Source organism: Ascaphus truei, chromosome 3 (assembly GCF_040206685.1).
Source record: "Ascaphus truei isolate aAscTru1 chromosome 3, aAscTru1.hap1, whole genome shotgun sequence".
Taxonomy (NCBI): Eukaryota; Metazoa; Chordata; class Amphibia; order Anura; family Ascaphidae; genus Ascaphus; species Ascaphus truei.
Genome location: NC_134485.1, coordinates 62,579,970 through 62,598,108, shown reverse-complemented (window position 1 = coordinate 62,598,108; position 18,139 = coordinate 62,579,970). Strand labels below are relative to the sequence as shown.

At 38.2% G+C, this 18,139-nt stretch overlaps 1 protein-coding gene across 5 annotated transcripts in view; it reads left to right on the top strand.

Moving 5' to 3' along the window:
- The window catches only part of CTPS2 (CTP synthase 2), a 199,076-nt gene that overhangs the window by 102,656 nt on the left and 78,281 nt on the right, over window positions 1–18,139 (top strand). For 4 of the 5 annotated variants that reach the window (XM_075594130.1, XM_075594129.1, XM_075594132.1 and 1 more), the window contains one exon: window positions 13,100–13,196. In XM_075594130.1, coding sequence (XP_075450245.1) covers window positions 13,100–13,196 — 97 coding nt within the window. Of the gene's footprint in view, window positions 1–13,099; window positions 13,197–18,139 lie in introns of those variants that run through there. The other variant, XM_075594133.1, reaches the window with a different exon arrangement.

Below are 18,139 nucleotides of genomic sequence, written 5' to 3'. Positions count from 1 at the left end.
TGAGTCTTCCACTGACTGCCGGAGGCAAATTATAAACAAATCCCAGCTTTAAAAATGTCACCAAATTTCGCAGATCAATATATGGAGAGCGGATTGACCTGCAGCTATACAGTTCTTTAGGTAAATAGAGATTTCACACATGAAGCTATTGAAGTAAAAAAAAAAAATTTAAAAAAAAAAAAAAATTTAAAAAAAAAAAAAAAGACTGAACTGCAGCTTTAAGCTGTATTGTGTATTATTGAAAAAAAATATTTTGTGTTTTGCATTTCTTGAAATCATATAACACAATGTTTTTAGCTAGTAATTGGACATACTTGTGCAATACATACTTTTAATGTATAGCCCCCTTACATGCACTGTGTGCAATATAATGTTAGTTTAGTTTATCACTAACATATGTATTTTAAAAATTTTAAGTAAGTATTTGACACACATTAGTGGACTTGTTTGACCACTGAAAATAGAATGAACATGTACTCCCTGGTACTAAATGTATAAAAGGACATACAGTAAGGCCCTGCTTTACGGCGTTCCGTTCATACAGCATTTCCCAATGTATACCCATATTCATTATGTTCGGCGCTTGTTCCGTTTTTCTGGCGATTTTTGGCATGGTGCTCTCAGCAGCTGAGTATCCGGCTGTCACTAAGCAACAGTTTTAGCGCATGCGCAACTCCTTGTCAGATGCCATTTGTCAGCGAAACGGTTTACAGCTCTGCATCTCTGTTTTCAAAGGTACAATACAGTACAGTATTGCCTCACTTTACGGCGATTTCCACTTTACGGCGTACTGTATCAGCAGGGCCCTACTGTACATTGAAAATTGAATTTATAACTGTACACTTACATTGGATTTAAAATACACAATGTATGAATCTATATGTATTTTACGAAGAACAACAATTACAAGAAATCACATTTTCGAACATGTTTTTTATTTTTTAATTAACAACATTTGCAATGTAATTGGCCTGTTGCTTTGTGTGTCTTGGGAACGTGTTCTCCCTCTGCCACGAACATTAGAACTTCTAGGCCGCCCACTTGCTGTTGTCACTGACATAATGGCAGATGGTTGTGCCAAGGGTGGAGTTTGCCTTTCTATCGGTGGCTGTGGTAAGGGTTGTGTTTGCCTTTGTATAGCTGGCTGTGCCAAGGGTGGAGTGACTGGCATGTGATGTGGTTGTGACAAGTGTGGACTTAGTGACATTATGCAAGCTGGCTGGGTCAACGGTGCATGAGAAATTTTATCTGTTGTCTTCATTGTGTGTTTTACAAAACAATTCTTCCAAGTACAGGATTGGGAAACCAGTATTTAGGAACTAATTTTCTCTTCTGTGTTGTACATCTTTTTAGTTTTTGTGGTGTCTTTGCAATGAGTGCTTGTGGAGATGCTTCAATAATGTTTGGCGGCGTTGCAGAAGATAATTGCAATAATCTTTGTGGAGACGCTTCACTAACTGTTTTTGGAGAATGTGCTAGAGATGTCTCTGGTGAAAAAACTGCACAATCTAACGATCCAACGTCTGAGGAGGCAGAAAAGTGTACTTCCGATGCGATTGCATAGGCCCGAATCTCATTTTGTTTAATTAAACTTGCAGCAATAAATTGCATCAAGGTATTGTGAATTTGAAATTTAGCAGTATTCAGTAGCAAGATTTCTTTTATATTTTTGATTTCAGCCACCATTTTTTCATGAACACTCAGCAATTGTTGATGATGAGATATTTGGCTTTGCAATAAACGAGCTTCAGATTGCTCGATTGAGGCTTAATGCTCTTGGTGGGCACTATAACGATGTGCGGTAGCAGGTAGGTAATGGCTTAATCCCGGACTCTCAACATCTGTAGCGAAAGACATACACAGTGAATCTTCAAGTCCTGAGATATTTCCAAAACATTGAATATCTGTTTGTGCAATATGAGGATAATCTTAATTGCTTGTCACATCTAAAATATTGTTAACATAGTTTGATTTAACAATGTTTACTGATTACTTTGTCAGTAACACATTCCATTATGACATCACATTCATAATGAATGTAATGACTGATTTAAAATTGAGCTTGACATTTTAGCATATTGAAACGGTACCTAGTGAGTCGGCCATGCATCAGAACATGGAATATTTGTGTAATCTCATAATTAATGCTCAATAACTACATTTTTATGTGACTGCAAAATCAGATTCTTAATAGCTTACTCTGCCGCTGAGAGTCACATCTGCAACTGTCCCATGGTCATATGAATGTATAGTTGTGCCATATAAATTGACATACAGAATGTTTAAAATTGATGGCCTCACCTTCCATTAATGGTGTTGACATCTGGGATGCAGGTGCTGGCACCTGTGTTCCTACGAGGGATGCATGGGTCACTATGTAAATTTCCGAAAAGACAGTTGTTAAGAATGTCAAGTATGTTAACATAACATTATCTGTACTCTACATAAATAAGAATATATAATTCATTATTATCTTGTTTTATATGTGAGTGTTTAACTTTGTTCATCAGCAGGTGTATATGCTACATACAGTGGCGGCCGCCTTTAGCCTCGTGCGGCCGTTTCAACACGATTTTTAAAACCGCGGACAGATGCGGCATGTTCCGCCCGTTTTAGGCGCCGCGGGCGGTTTCATTGTTTAGCGCTATTAGCGCTGTCTAGCCATGAATGCGGCTGAACGCGGCAAAGTGCGTGACATACGGAAAACATCCCCGGAAAAATTTGGGGATGTAGGAGGATAAAAGGGGCCGCAACAGTATCAATAATGTTTTGCATTGACACATGACATGAAAAATACAATATGAATACTACTACATACTATGTGAATGCAGATATGAATGAAGGGGTGTGCAATACAGTTTCTTCTGTGAGTACATAAACAGTATGTACTAAGTTTTATTTTGTTCGCATACACTATAAAATCATCTGATCATAACAGAATAAACAACTTAAAACACAAATTATATTGTATTTTTGAATTAAAAAAAAAATGCATTTCAAGTGAAAATGTTTACTCAAGGAAAAAATGTGACCTGGGGCAAACGGGTGATCATGCATACCGATATCCCTATCACCAGACAAGCCTTCAACCATGACGGGTACAAATTTTTCACTCAGCTGCTCCTCCAATGGAATGAGCCTGAAGCATGTAAACGTACCCTTTGCAATTTCGCCTGCAATTTCCGTTTAATACCATCAAATAGTTTTCGCAGTTATCATGAGTTCGGACCTGATTTCCACAGACAGACAGTCTAATCTGTTCCCACAAATCCTTTTTGACGTGCACTGCTCTTGCCTTTAGATATATAATAAAATAACTTTTATCATGTACATATCTTAACATCAAATATTTCTTTAAAACAAATGTGTGAACGCTTATAACGTTTATTAAACATGTGGTTTGCCAAATGTGTGGCACATGATGTTTAAAAAAAGGTTGATACATAATAATCAAATAATTAATATGAGAATATATTATATTTACATACAATTGTACAATTCCTCTATTCGTATACTAGTTGTAAACACTCAATGATAACGTTTATTTCGAAACAATGATAGTTATATGTAAATGTCCATTCAATGTGAATTAATACATGTTAGATAATAGATGGCTATCTAAATTTTAACAGTCATTGCATAGGAATTTCTTACCTACTAAGTTCCTATACAGCCAGTCATAATGCTCCAAAATACCAGTAACAAGGACTTGATTCTCCTCATGTTTGAAACGTATATTTCGTTTTTTTCATATATGCTTCTATACCCAGCTACAACCACTGAGCTCGGCTGCTGCTGACTGGACTCCCCTTCTTCCAATGAACAGATTGGAGGAGCCTTGCACTCTCACCACCACCACTCACCTCACCACCAGTCATCCCACCACTCCCCCCCCACCACCACTACCCTGACTCACACGCTGACTCATACGAACACCACTCACCTCAGCACCACCACTCACCCCAGCAGTCACTCCTCTGACTCCCATGCCTCCCGTCCATACCTCTAGCACTCACAAATAACAGATAAACAAATTAAACAACACTCACAAAACACTTTCAAACTCACAAGAACAAAAATGTGCAAACATAACAACACAAGACAAATCTATCAAAATACACAACTGTAGCAATCCCAAGTCCTCCAAACGTCTAGTTCTGTCTGTCTCTCACTATCAACAACACAGAGAAAGAATAAAAATAAACGGAGCATTTAAATAGGCCGCTCGACAAATTGGTTGCCTTGCAAGATTATCGCCCAATTCCACAAAAATTTTTTTGAACATGCCATTTCCTAGTTGTCAGAGAGAAGATCATCACGCCACCGGATTATTGCCATTTGTAAAAATGTCGCTATCACTGGTTTTCGGGGCTTTCTGCATACCGTGATAGCAACGCTGTAAAAAATGGCGATTTAAAAACAAAGTCGATTTTTTATTTTTTTATTTTTATCGGTGCTTATTGCATGAGGCCCAAAGTCTGGTAAGGATATAAACATAAAATATAGCAACTTGAACTGGATAACCCTTGGGTAGAAGATTTGCATTTAAACCCTCATGTTGGGAATAAGCATAATCTGTCACCGAATTACTAGTCGTATCCCTTTGACAGGAACCAACAAAATAAAATCTGGATTGTTCAGAGATACATTCTTTAAAATGAGAGATTATAGATACGGGATTCAAGGTGAAACACCTTTGGAGAGAAAAATGGTCAGCAGTTATAAAATCTATCACATATTTAGTTAACTTTGCAGTAGAAAAATAGTGTGCGTTAAACTTCAGAAATAAAACAGCAACAAGAAAAATTTGAGTTCTCCATTAATATTCTGTGCACTTGCCATAAAATAGTTTAATTCCACTCTACTATTTATGCTGAGGAGGCAGGAAACCTAAACAAACATAACACAGAAAGTGGGGCATTGAAGGCAAAAAAAAACCCTTCATGCCAAAAACCTTGTCCCTGTCTATAAAGACAGCAGGCTCCCCCAATATATAAAACCTGATACATAGCCAGCCTCTCAACACAAATATATATACACTTGTTACTGCACTACTTATAAAATATTTGTTATTTAGTACAAACTAACTGATCTTTCTAAAAAATATCAGAATTATAAAAATATATATATTTATATTCTTAGTGACAATCTTTGCATCACTGCAAAACTGGGTAACATACTTTTAAAACATTACATTTGTATATATTAAACTATACTACATGTTAATTTTAAACATTATACACTATAAACATTTTATACTATAGAGTGACATGTCATACATTTCACTCCACAACATGCAATGTCTCTATCTTCAGCATCTAAATTGGTCCTGTGCTCAGAACAGAAAAATAGTTGATATATTTGACCAGATTAGATTTTAAAATTGAGCTTTTCCCACAGCCCAATGCTGACTAAAGTTTTCATGGGAAACAGTGTGTTGGTGAGCCTTTATCAGTATCTTAAAAAAAATCCCAAACATATCATAACCAGAAAAAAAACATTTGAACTGGGATTACTGATTACACACAAACAGAAAACGCACAAGGGAACTTTCTCTCTCTTTTTTTTTTTAAATACAGGACACAAACATAATCCACACTTCTCTCATACACAGCCGGCCATCTTCACAAAAATAATAACAAAACACATATTTATCAACTATTATAATAATAAAAAACAAAACAGTTTCATCCAGCAAACTAAATTAATAATAAAAAAATCATTTTATTTGTTAGTACTAACCTGCTTCTAAACTAATTTGAAGCTATTGGGCTTTTAGTTCTATTTCATGTCGGGAATGTGTCCTGCATGTTATCGCGTGTGCTCATAGCTCGGGGAGAGGGGGAGCACTTCAGCCTCGGGTTACATTGATTCCGTCTCTCTCTATCGAGGTGGAAATTTAGGGGGGAAGAATATCATTCTGGTTAAGAGAACACATCGCCTGGCCAGTATGATAAATACCCTTATTTTTTCCAGTGACTGGGCTGATTACAAAAAATGGTAAAGATCAAATGATCTTCCCGAATTTGCCCTTTCTTCGTCCTCCTCTCTGTCCATGGACATCCAAACTCTCCTCTGCCCAGTGTTGATTAGTTTGTGTTGTAGTGGGTGTGAACACCTTTAAATAAAAACTTAATCACAAGCAATGGATTATATTCTTATTTTTGTAAGAACTTGCAAGTTTCTGCATGGTAATTTTGTATATATATACTAAACCGGCGTTCCCATTATTCAATTTTCAAACAAGACTCGCACACAAGTAGGATTTATGTAGGGTGTTCCAGTCAGTTTTTACAGCCCTTGTCAAGGGCACAGCAATCAATTGACGGCACCGAGACTACATCTGTATCAGAACCTGACTCATACCCACTTATTGATGTGGGGAAAGGATAAGGTTATTAGCACAGAAACAGAAATTTTTCAAACAATCAACCCTTTTAACATATTTATTCCTGACAATCTAATAAAACGCTTTGGGGGAAAAAACTAATTTTCCCTATTTTGAAGGCGTGTTCCCCACTGAGATTTGCAATAGTAGAGAAAACCTGAGATTCTCAATCCCGACGGGGAAGACCCTTCTTGGTTTAGGCAAAAACAATCTTTTGAGAATAATGGGGGAACCGATGGACTGTTCTCTGGTTATCTCTCTTCGGGGCTCTGCAATTTCTGGCAAAATGTCCTGACTCTCTACAATTATAACACTTTCTGTCCCTTCCTTGATCCCTATCCTGTGACCCCTCTTGAATCCTATCATATAGTCTACTTTCTTTAACCGGACTACTTTGAGAAAAGAACACAGTTTGTGCCTTAACAAATTTCACTTCCTGAGCTTTTTCTTTCTTAAATTATGTGCTCCATTGCATTCTCTACCACAGTAACAATTTCTGACAATCTTTTATGCTCCCAACCAATACACACAGTCTCTACTTGCGTCCCAATTTCGGCATGTAAACCTTTCACAAAAGCTGCCACTATAAGTGGTCTTACGTTCGTCTCTACTTCCTCAACACCGCCATATGCCTTGAATATTTCCAATAATCTATCGACAAATTCACTTGCTGTTTCTTCCTTATTCTGTTGTGTTATGTTAATTTGTGTCCAGTCAATGGTTAAACTAAATGCAGCAGTTATAACACCTTTTTAGGGGGAAATGAGGATTCTAATATAATTTGGAGTTCCTATTTCGGGACCCTACTGTTCCTCAACAGAATTCTTTTTACCCATTTTAACCTAGGGTATGTTTCCCTGTGAGATTCGCAATACATGAGATTCACTGAGCTTCTCAATCCCACAGAGAAAGATCCCTCTGTCAATTAAACATTTGCGCAATTATTCTATTTTATCGTTATCATATGTCCCCTCCTTGGACGAAGGGTTACTTGTTTTACTAGTTATCCCTGACCACTGTTCCAGAAATTTACCAGCTGGGGAATCGTATAAATGTATCATACAAAACGGATGACCCCTTGGGAGGCCCCTTCTCAGGTTCCACAGAGGATGAATTTTCCATTATAGTAACTGCCGTTTTACACTATATTCCTTAGTCACAAAGACAATAGTCACTCAGACAATTCCTTAAATTTTAAATATTTCTTAATACTCACGGGGCTTTACATATGCTTTATTTGAGCTTGGTTAGCATAAATTACCTCCATCCCATAATAGTTGTTTTTACCAAAGTGTTTTCTTTAGCAAGCACATGAAGTCCTGAAATAGTCTCAGAGCAAACCCTGCTCACTCATACATTCTTTCATACAGAAATGGTACAATAACAAAGTGGGTCAGGGTACTGATAAATTGTATCGGTATAATTCCGGGCGTTAAGCCACAGGCACAGCTTTGGAACTTCTATTGTCAGCGAAACTCATCCTTACCCACAAACACTTATCACATGTCCACATAAAACAGAAGAGACAAAATGGATGACCAGTAACCCCAGACCCTCTTTCTTCTGTATAGCTCTCCTGTCCATAATTCTTTACCAAAGTCATATTAAGTAGTCAGATCAATGTTGCAGTCCCAAAACATTGATCTGATTACTTAATAAATTCTTCAATTTTTCACCAATACTATATTGAAGCTGTTAATCTTATGCATTTCCAATATACAACCTTCTTTCTTCTAACAAGTTGCTTTGAATACATACAAAAATGACCTTTGTTGATTAAGATTTGGAAATATTATTTTTCAAAGATGGAGCTAACCGTGAGCAAGCAGACTGTTTACTATACTGTTACTGAGATTGCTAAAATATGATTTAGAAACACATTTCAGGACATTTGAAGGAACTTCCAAGCCACAATATCTGTACCATGAACTTTTAAAACTGAAAAAGAGGGAGATTAATCTCTTGTTACACAGAACTACATTGTCAGATTATCATAGACACAAAAGGATACCGAAAGGCGGAGTGAGAAATGTACCGACTATAGGAAGAACAGATACTGCATTTTTCCGTAAGTGGTGCGGTATCTTGAACAAATGTTCTTAGACCTGACGGTTCTGGTCATTGAGCAGGTGGGCAAGGACCTCAGCAAGGTTAAAATATATATGTCACTAATTTTGAAGTGAATCATATGAACACTGTGACAACTGACAAAACGCAGGACTGGATTTCTTGATTAGAGACCAGCATTACCAAATATGAAAATGATCTCATTAAATTCAAGAGAAAAACTACAGATGGTCATTGCTGACTTGAAGGAGCATCAAATTTATCACTGGGTTCAAGAAAACACAGACATATACCCTAGAAGCCCCCTTAGACAAAGACCATTTGTGCACTTTGGTTGCTATAAGCCCATCGTCATGGAGTCAGACAGATTTGACTACTTCTAAAGTTCTGAGTGATACACGCCTTGATATATGCACAGGTACTCAACCGACTCATTTTTTAGGAACCATAACACTTTACAGCGTACAACAAACAACACAAAGAAAAAGATTGATAGTAGAGAGAGGATTGCACTATACAATTTCCCCAGCGTGGGTGGTTAGGCCTACCGGGAGGAGTTAACCCCTTAACTACCATAGCCGTGGTAATGGCTATGGTAGGTAATGAAGGGGTTAACCCCTCCCGCTACCCACCTGAGAGGCTTAACCACCAACCCTGGGGCAACTACCCCCTTCACGCACCCCTTCTACCCCCAATAAACCTAAAAATACAACAACCCTACTACTGTACCCACCCCCTCTAGCCCCAACATCCACGTCCCGCTCCCGCAACTCATAAAGTACAATAATGAGCACAATTCCTATTATCCAGATATGGATAATAGCAAATGTTCCCATTAAAAATAAAACCGTAACCAGCCAGCATAAAGTGAATGACAGTTGTACTTACCTCTGCCAGGATGAAGGCCGTCTTCATCTTCCTCTAGTCTTCTTTGGGCAGCAAAAAAACTAGCTACTGGCCACTATGGCCAGTGGGGTAATCTTCACCATGGCAGTCAATAGAGAACCGTGACATAATTGTGAGATGACATTGCACCTTCTGATTGGGTGATCCCTCAGCCTTCTATATTTTTCCTTGCAAGTACTGGTAAAAGTAAAAAAAATATTTATCTTGGCAATCAGGGTATAGGAGGGTTTCCTGAATCTTTAAGTGCTGCGGTTCAGCTCCGGGGGACATCTTGGCTCATATAAGGTAAATTTAATTTGTGGAGGACATTTGTGATTTAACGTGACATTAACCCTGGATAACGCCTATTAATCATAACACAGTATTCACTGAAGCAAATATGCTGCCGCAATTTTAACGACGATTTACTTTGGTAAAAAGCAGGTTATTATTGTCATTGAAATGCAAATGAGCTCATGACCCACAATTTAAATCTCCCACATCGTGCCAGCCAATAGGAGCCGCGACGGAAGCGGGAGATTTAAACTGCCATTTTGTCTCCACTGGAGGGGACTGAGACACTCCACTTTTTACCGGTAAATATCTCAGTAACCAGGGGTCGCCAGAGCTGAAAATAGCACGTTTCAGCTCAGAGGACGCCCTGATTACCATCCTGGTTAAAAAAAAAAAAGAAGGGTGGGATAAAAAAATATTAGCAAGAGGAACCAGCTGCTTTAAGCCATACCTGACTGGCGTTATACCCATCCAGACCCTAAAATAGGGGTTTGAATGGAAATGAGAGACCAATTTAGGAGAGGGCCATTGACTTATGTACCTTCAAATAAATTAAAAAAAGGAATGAAGATGGGGCACACGGATTTCCAAATAAAGAGATTAATTAAAGCATACACAACGTTTCGACCCAATTGGCCACTTTTTGCACTTGACAAAGACCTATTGGGTCGAGACGTTGTGTATGCTTTAATTAACCTCTTTATTTGGAAACCCGTGTGCCTCATTCCTTTTTGTATGCCGTGGATTGGATGCAGCCGATCGTACATTGATGGGAGCAGCGGTAACTGTATCACTCTTTGTTATATTGTGGTGTGCAGCATTTATTCCTTGATATATCCCTTCAAATAAATTAACCTATACTCTAGGTTGGGAGACACCTGTGAACACACCTGCTATAACTGGAAAATATTCAAACGTAATCACGTAAAATATAGTCAAATGCGTTAAATTGGGATATTTCCAAGGTATATCAGGTGTTATTACAAGTTTCTCTCTCGTGATCGGGGCAACGCCAAGATAAAAGAATGTCATGTTGTTTCAAGATAACACAGCATTATGCTTAAATAGTGAGATGTTAACTCTATGCTAATAAGCTCAATTATGACTGGTATTTTTGCATATACACCTCAACTCCCTTATAACGCTGTGCTTGGGGTCCAAAGAATCACATCGCATTATAAGCGGATCGCATTAGAAATAATGTACAATTGTATGCATTGTACAATAAAGTATTTAAGATACCAATAATCGTGTTGTAAAGTATTCATAAATACGCAAATTGGGAGCCACGCTTGCATCGCGTTATAAGCGGATTCGCGTTGTAATGGATCACGTTATAACGGGGTTGAACTGTATTTACCTTATTGAATAAGGGAAAATATTGTTTTTTCCTGTTTTAGGTAATCTGATTTAGCAGAACTTAGTGCATCTCTACCGTGTGTCTGTGAGAGCCGCACATTTTGTACACTAACAGAAAAAATGGTACAGCATGGCGAGATTGATTAGGCAATTCGAATTCCTATATTCATATAATAACTCCAGTGAAGAGGTGGGAAGCAGCCTGGGAAAGTCTTGAAAAGAAATTATATGAGAGGTACAGTATTAGGATAAGTGTAATAAACCCTTTTTATAAATGAATAAATAAAAGACTCAGTAAAAGTCAGTGGTTTTGAGTAACTAGTGCCCCAGTTAAAACCTGTGTAAAGTAATATAAGTAAGCAAGGAAGAAGAAAGGAACCAGGGATATCATGGCAGTTATGATTATTTAAATTGTCCTAACTTCTATAAAGAGCGTAATACTATTAGCCATAAATATCAGAAATATATTACTGTATTTGTTAACCAAACCATCATTTATTTCCAAAAATAAGCACATAAAAATATAATTAGGTTCTTAACAGAAGCAGATGCTAAGTGCAGCTATGTGATATCAAAGGAGAAGAAGGACAAGGAGGTCAAAGGACAAGAATATATAATTAACATTTTGGCACAAATGTCTGCAGTGACTGAGTGAAGGGACCGAAGTAATTCACTGTTACAGCAGCCAGTGTTTGAATGCTTTTGAATTCCATCTGCTGTCAATCCTTCCTGAGTACTGGGGAGCTCAGTACATGAAGAAAGAATCAAAGGATATTTAGCTGACAGATGATCCATAATACCAATTCAGTTTGCCAAGCCATTTGACTTATCCAAGAGTAAAGTATATCTGTGATCTGACACCTTCAAATCTAATGAGGTTGGCATCATGTGTAATCCTCTGAGTGTTCAGGGGGGTGACATAAATGGCACATTGCAGGCTACTCCAACACAAAGGGAATTGACTAAATCAAAGAACATTTTTTTTACAGTATATATATTTCTTGCGTCTTCACTGTAGTTATCCACTTTATTTGTACTGTAGCTATTTCCATTCAACAGGGATGTAGACAAAGTCTACATGGATTAGAAACTGATGAGGGAAAATATATGAAATGGGAGAAAGGTAAAAAGAATTGTAAGATAACGGAGAAAGTTCAATTATAGTATCAAAAAGATTTTGCAAAGACTTAAGTAAAGATATTTTTTAAACTCTACTTTTAATGTAAATAAAAATACATAAGGGGCACTAAACAATGGCACGATATCATGGCCTACTTCCTCTTCCTTCATCGCTTAATCCCACTCCCATCCCCAAGATTTATCCTGGACTGCTCCTTACCTCTGGAACGCACTAACCTATACTGTATATTCCCCTACTCTTCACACATTTCAAAGCTCCCTAAAAACTCACTTCTTCAAAGAAGCCTGTCCAACAGCCTTTTGACATGTTCTTCAGCATGAACAATTTATTAGCTCACATCATTTATCCTCAGAACAGCCGCCCTTTCCACTGATCCTTTTATGTCCTTCCCATTCCCACCTCTTCAATTGTAAGCGCCTTAGAGCAAGACTTCCTACAGTATTGTGTTATCGAGCGCACGTTAATGTTAATATATGTATTATTCATGTTATTGTCCTTTACCCCCACAGTACTGTGCTGCAGGTCATGTTGGCGCATTATAAATAAATGATAATAAACATTTTTGTTTAAATACGTTGGGACCTAAAAGTCCACAATTCATACCTGAAATGTGCCCCAGAACTGCCAATGTCAGCATAACTGTAATTCTGACTGAAGAATCATATATTGTATATCGGAACATGCGGGGTAGTAAACCTGCATACAGTACATAATATTGGATGGAATAAACTGGTGTTTTGAAGTACACAGTGAGATTAAAAAATAATGTTGGCATCATATGTATCTGAGAAGCACTGTCGCTTTCAGGCTATAGTATACTGTATATGGTCACAGTTATTTTAGAAAATCATCTTTTTTTTTTCCATCTTGGAATCTTTTATTTGAATGTTATATTTTTCATCTTATTTACAAATCATTGACATTGAATATGAGTTAAATGTGATAACATATTTTTTTACTTGCAGGTTATTGATATGCCTGAACATCACCCAGGGGACATGGGAGGAACTATGCGACTGGGGAAAAGAAAGACTCTCTTTAAACCAAATGGTTCTGTCCTAAGTATGTACTAATGTTTGTTACTTCTTATCAGGCTGTAAATTAGAAATTAAGTTAGCATCTTTCACAAAAAGAATAAAAAAAAGTGACCAAATCACTTTACTTTACAGCACTTAGAGCCAATTATAATATCCAGAAGGCCTTCTTAAGCCACACTACACACGACACCCTAGAAAATATTCTATCCAAGCACTACAGACAAAGGATTTCTGTTTGACCATGCAAATTAGCACATAAACGGGTGAATGTCAACATGAAATCATTAATTATTTTCAACATTTTAAAATTCCCTTGTCTTTGGTATAGTAGTTAGTAATAGGGAAAAATTAGCTTGTAAGACATTTTTGTTATTACCAAGTCCTAGGCAATATTAAATCTAATTAATTTAATATGCATCTCTGGCTTTTTGCTTTGGATGGCCAACACATGCACCCTATGTTAATTTACCTCCCGAACGGCTATATTCTGCTTTAACCATTACTGTCTATGGCATTTTTTTTAAGAATAATTGAAAAGATTTGTTAAAGGGAAGATGTTAACTTTCTGCATTGAAAACTCATAGTAGAGGGTAACAAACCATATTTAACTTGTCCTGTAAACAAACCTACCGGTATCTTTTTCCTACAAAGAACACATTGCACATACAGTACAGCTACTTTAAGCAGACTCAAGTCACTGGGGTCTATTGGGGTTATGTACAAAGTCTCTTGGTTTTAAAACTGGGACAAAACTAGAGCAAAAACACTGATTTTTTCCCCCTTTGATAAATATGAGGCTTTTTTGCTACTGTTTTGCAGCATTTGTACTTTTATACATAGCCATCTATGTATCTACGTCTCCTGCAAAATGCAAGGAAACATGCAAATAATAGCAGCACATTTTTCAAAGAAATGGAATCCAGTGAAAACAATTAGGAGTTTCGACATCGATAATCCAGGTGCAGTTTTCTGATAAACAGATCGCGGTGAGTTAAAGAGGCTTCTGTTCCTTCCACATACCTGGGGCTGATCCACTACTTACATCAAATGAAGAGGAGAGCGCTAAAAAAAAAACCCAGTTTAAAAATAATAGTAAAACGAAGCAATAACAGTTTCAAATATTTCTTCGTATTAATTTTGAGTGCATTTCAAGAATGGAATTTCCTCGCTGACCTTCAGCACTTGCAATGCAGACGCAGAAAAACCACAACATTTTCTAAACTTTAAGGCCGGATACATAAAAATCCGTTAAAGTGGAGTTAATATCGCACCCAGTACAAAGAAAATTACGACATTATTTTAAGTTGGTATTCATTAAGATTGCAGTAATTATTTTCTGGGTGTGATATTTTTGTCAAACTCACGATGCAGGAATTAACGCTACTGTTAATAATGCCTTAATTACCATATCGCGATATTTGTATCATAGGCTTCTGTAATAACTATTATTACAGAAGCCTATGATCCAAATAACATTAACCCGTTTGATGCCTGTGGTTACCAAGGTATACCATAGGCACCAAAGGGGTTAATACTATATAAAAAAACACTAACCTCATTGCCTACCTTAGTGGCTAGAAAACCATTGCCATGCAATGTGCCTAATAGTACTTTTGCCTGTTGAAAAGCATAAAATACATTCAATAAAATATACATTAGAATAAATAATAACAATAAAAAGTAAGCCATTAAATGCCTTGATTGTCACTGTGGCTTGAGGGCCTAGATAGCAACATTGGCAATCAATGTACACCCTAAATAAATAAAAGTGTTACTCCTGCCGGAATTAAGGCCATCCTCCTTATTTTCAGGGGCAACCACAGATGAATCCAATAAAATGTCGATGCCCAATCATAAAAATAAAACCAAGAAACAATCCGTGCCGATTGGCCAATAAAAATAAAAACAGACAAACAATGCAAAATAATCGGCGCAAAAAAAACCCCAATTCTTCGTCAGGAGGTCATGCAGTACGAAACGCGTAGAGGTCACGTGGGGTTGTAGCACGCTATTGGGAGAATACCAAACCAGCAAGGAAAGACTTCGGGCATACAGGTGCGCCGACGAGTATTCACCAACAAGATCCAGGTACATGCTGGGTACATGCTGCAACATTTCAGTGACATTTCTGCAGACAGACTAATGGCCCATCAGATTAACACAGTGGGGTCCCTGGCAGTTCCATTCAAACTGACCCCTGCTGTGTTAATCCGATGGGCCGTTAGTCTTTCTACAGAAATATCACTGAAATGTTGCAGCATGTACCTGGGTCTTGTTGGTGATAGCCCCAGATTTTTCAATTCAAGTTTTAGAATACTCGTCGGTGCACCTGAAGCTGACAGCGAGAGAGATCCGTACCCAGCATTTACTCTAGCAGCGTCCGTTTCTCCCGGTCCTGGTTCGCACCTGTGATGATGCTCGTCTCCGATCAAGAAGTGGACCCGCAGGGAGGAGGTAGCGATGCCAATTAACCGACCAGAGCCCAGGGACAGAGTCCTGTTAGAGTATCTGTGGTCGGTAAGCAGGCAAAGGGTCAGGACTGGCGTCAGTCGTGCAGAATCCAGGCAACAGGCAAAAGGTCAAGGCAGGCAAAAGGCAGCGAGGTCGGGGTCACGGTCCGGGGTCAGCAACAGGAATTCCAAATGAACAGGGAAGCCACAGGGATAGGCAAGCCACAGCAACAGGCTAGCATCTGGAACAGGGAAGCCACAGAGACTGGCAAGACACGCGGAAGGATCAGGAACTAAAGCCCAGGGTTGCCGGGAACACAACAAAAATTATACAATGCTCAGGCAGGGGCTGGAAGTCACTGGCTGGTATTTAAGTCCTTGAACAGGTGCAGCCAATATAGCAGGCTGCCAGTAATCAAAATTCCACAGCAGCCAGGTAAGGGCGAGTTCCAGCAAAAGCCTGGACTGGAACTCTTACATCACCATTTTGTTTTATCATCACATTGTAAATCCTTTCACTTGTACTTTGCACTGTTGGAATATCATGTAGTCCCACATAGGACTTTTTCAATAGATACATACGTTATACTCATTCACTGTGAATTTTCTGTTTGTGTTTTTGTATCACATTGTGAGCTCCTTTAGGGGAGCTCACTCCACAGGAGTAACTGGAGTTCCCTACTGAAGACTACACATGATATCAAGTTGTGATTTTCTTATGGGACAGCACCAGCGCAGATTTCCTATTCTACTATGGTCAGTTGTAATATACAAATGTCTGGTCTGGGCTGGTGTGACATGTGTAGGTGAATGAACTAAGCCCTAAATAAACTGTGCAAAATCAGTGGAGAGGAAACAGTGTATTAATATATACAATAGTGAGCACATTTGTGAATAATAGTAACTAATGGTATATCCCATGTAAAGCTCTCATAGACCACATTATACTGTGTGACAGAGTCACTGACTCAGGCTGAAACAGTGAATTGAGAGACGCTGCAGCCAGTCCACAGAGCGTTAATCTCCTGAGAGAAAGAGCAGCAGCTGAAAACTGATTAATCGGTCTGGGCTCCTCAGTGAAACAAGTGTTTTAAAAGACACAGGAAGCTGCTATACAGAGAGACTGCTTTACTCCACAGAGAGAGGGGAAGTGAAAGTTCTCCCAGCCGGGGAGAGTCTGGCTGTATTGGACCCTAGGACTGAAAGAAGCAGGCCTGTGGGGTCCGGCTGGGAATCACACCCAGGATAAAGACAAAGACTGACAGATAAGCAAAAACACTTTATTGTTCTATGCAGAGACTGTGTTACTTTGTTCAATATGCCAGTGCATGTTTTGGCTTTGGAACCAGCTTAGCTGGCCATGCAGTTAGTTGGGGCGAAAGCTATGGTGTAGTTAGCTTTCCCTAAAGGGAATAGGTGTTAATTTTCTATGTTTTATTATGATTTAAAGGGACAGTACCCATTACGTTTATTTGTTTGTAGTTAATAAACCACTGCAGTTAAAACTTTACACAGCTTCTAGCATCTTACTGACACTGCTGCGAGGCCGTCCTGCCATCTGTCAGTGGCTATAATATATGATAAGCCCCATACTGTAGCTGTCTACAATCAGGCATCTGAAAGGCTTAATAAACATTATATTGAGTGCCCGTAGTAACACTGGGCTGAGCTCTAAGAGCTAGTAGGAGCCCTATGTGTAATAAGTTATACTGCAGCATTTAAAATCAATGTGACGTCGCAAAGACTTACGTCACCAAAATCCGGCGCGCATTTCATTCAGAGAGAACTTCGGGGGTGGGCGGGACCCCTCCGGTACGGTCATTTATACATTCCGTTGCTGTGGTGACGCTCCTACACCAATCCGTTTACAGAAGTGGTTTTTTTTGTGGATTTCTTCGCATTGGTGATGTATGTTTCTTGTTCATGCCATAAAGTATGTCATCTTGGGTAACTGTACAGTAATTAAAAACAATAGATAAAAAAGAAGAAATGTTTTCCCATCATATGAAATTCAAGAGGGAACATTTATACTGTCTAAATACTCCAAAGAACTAATGCTACTTCTGATAGAGCATGAATCAGCTAAATTAGAAGTAGTAACAAAAGAGCTGAGTGAGCAGCTCCAACAAACAAAGCGATGGGTCAAATTTAATGATTTATTTATTTTTATTTATTATTTATAAAATATTTTACCAGGAAGTAATACATTGAGAGTTAACTCTCGTTTTCAAGTAAGTCCTGGGCACAGAGTAAAACAAATAATACATGGTTAGAGTTGAGACTCAAAAGAAATATAGACATATTCACAGTTGACATCAAGGAGAGAAAGAAAAAGATATTTGCCAGAGATGTTAATGATATTAAGATGGGAAATATATATAAAAACAAAATTCACAAGCGTGCCTATATAGCACCCCATGATTCCTCCACTGAATGGGATAATTTGGATAGTGCGGACAATAATTACCATTAAAAAAAAAGCTGTGCGTGCTGTGCACGCGCATAGTAAGTGAAACTT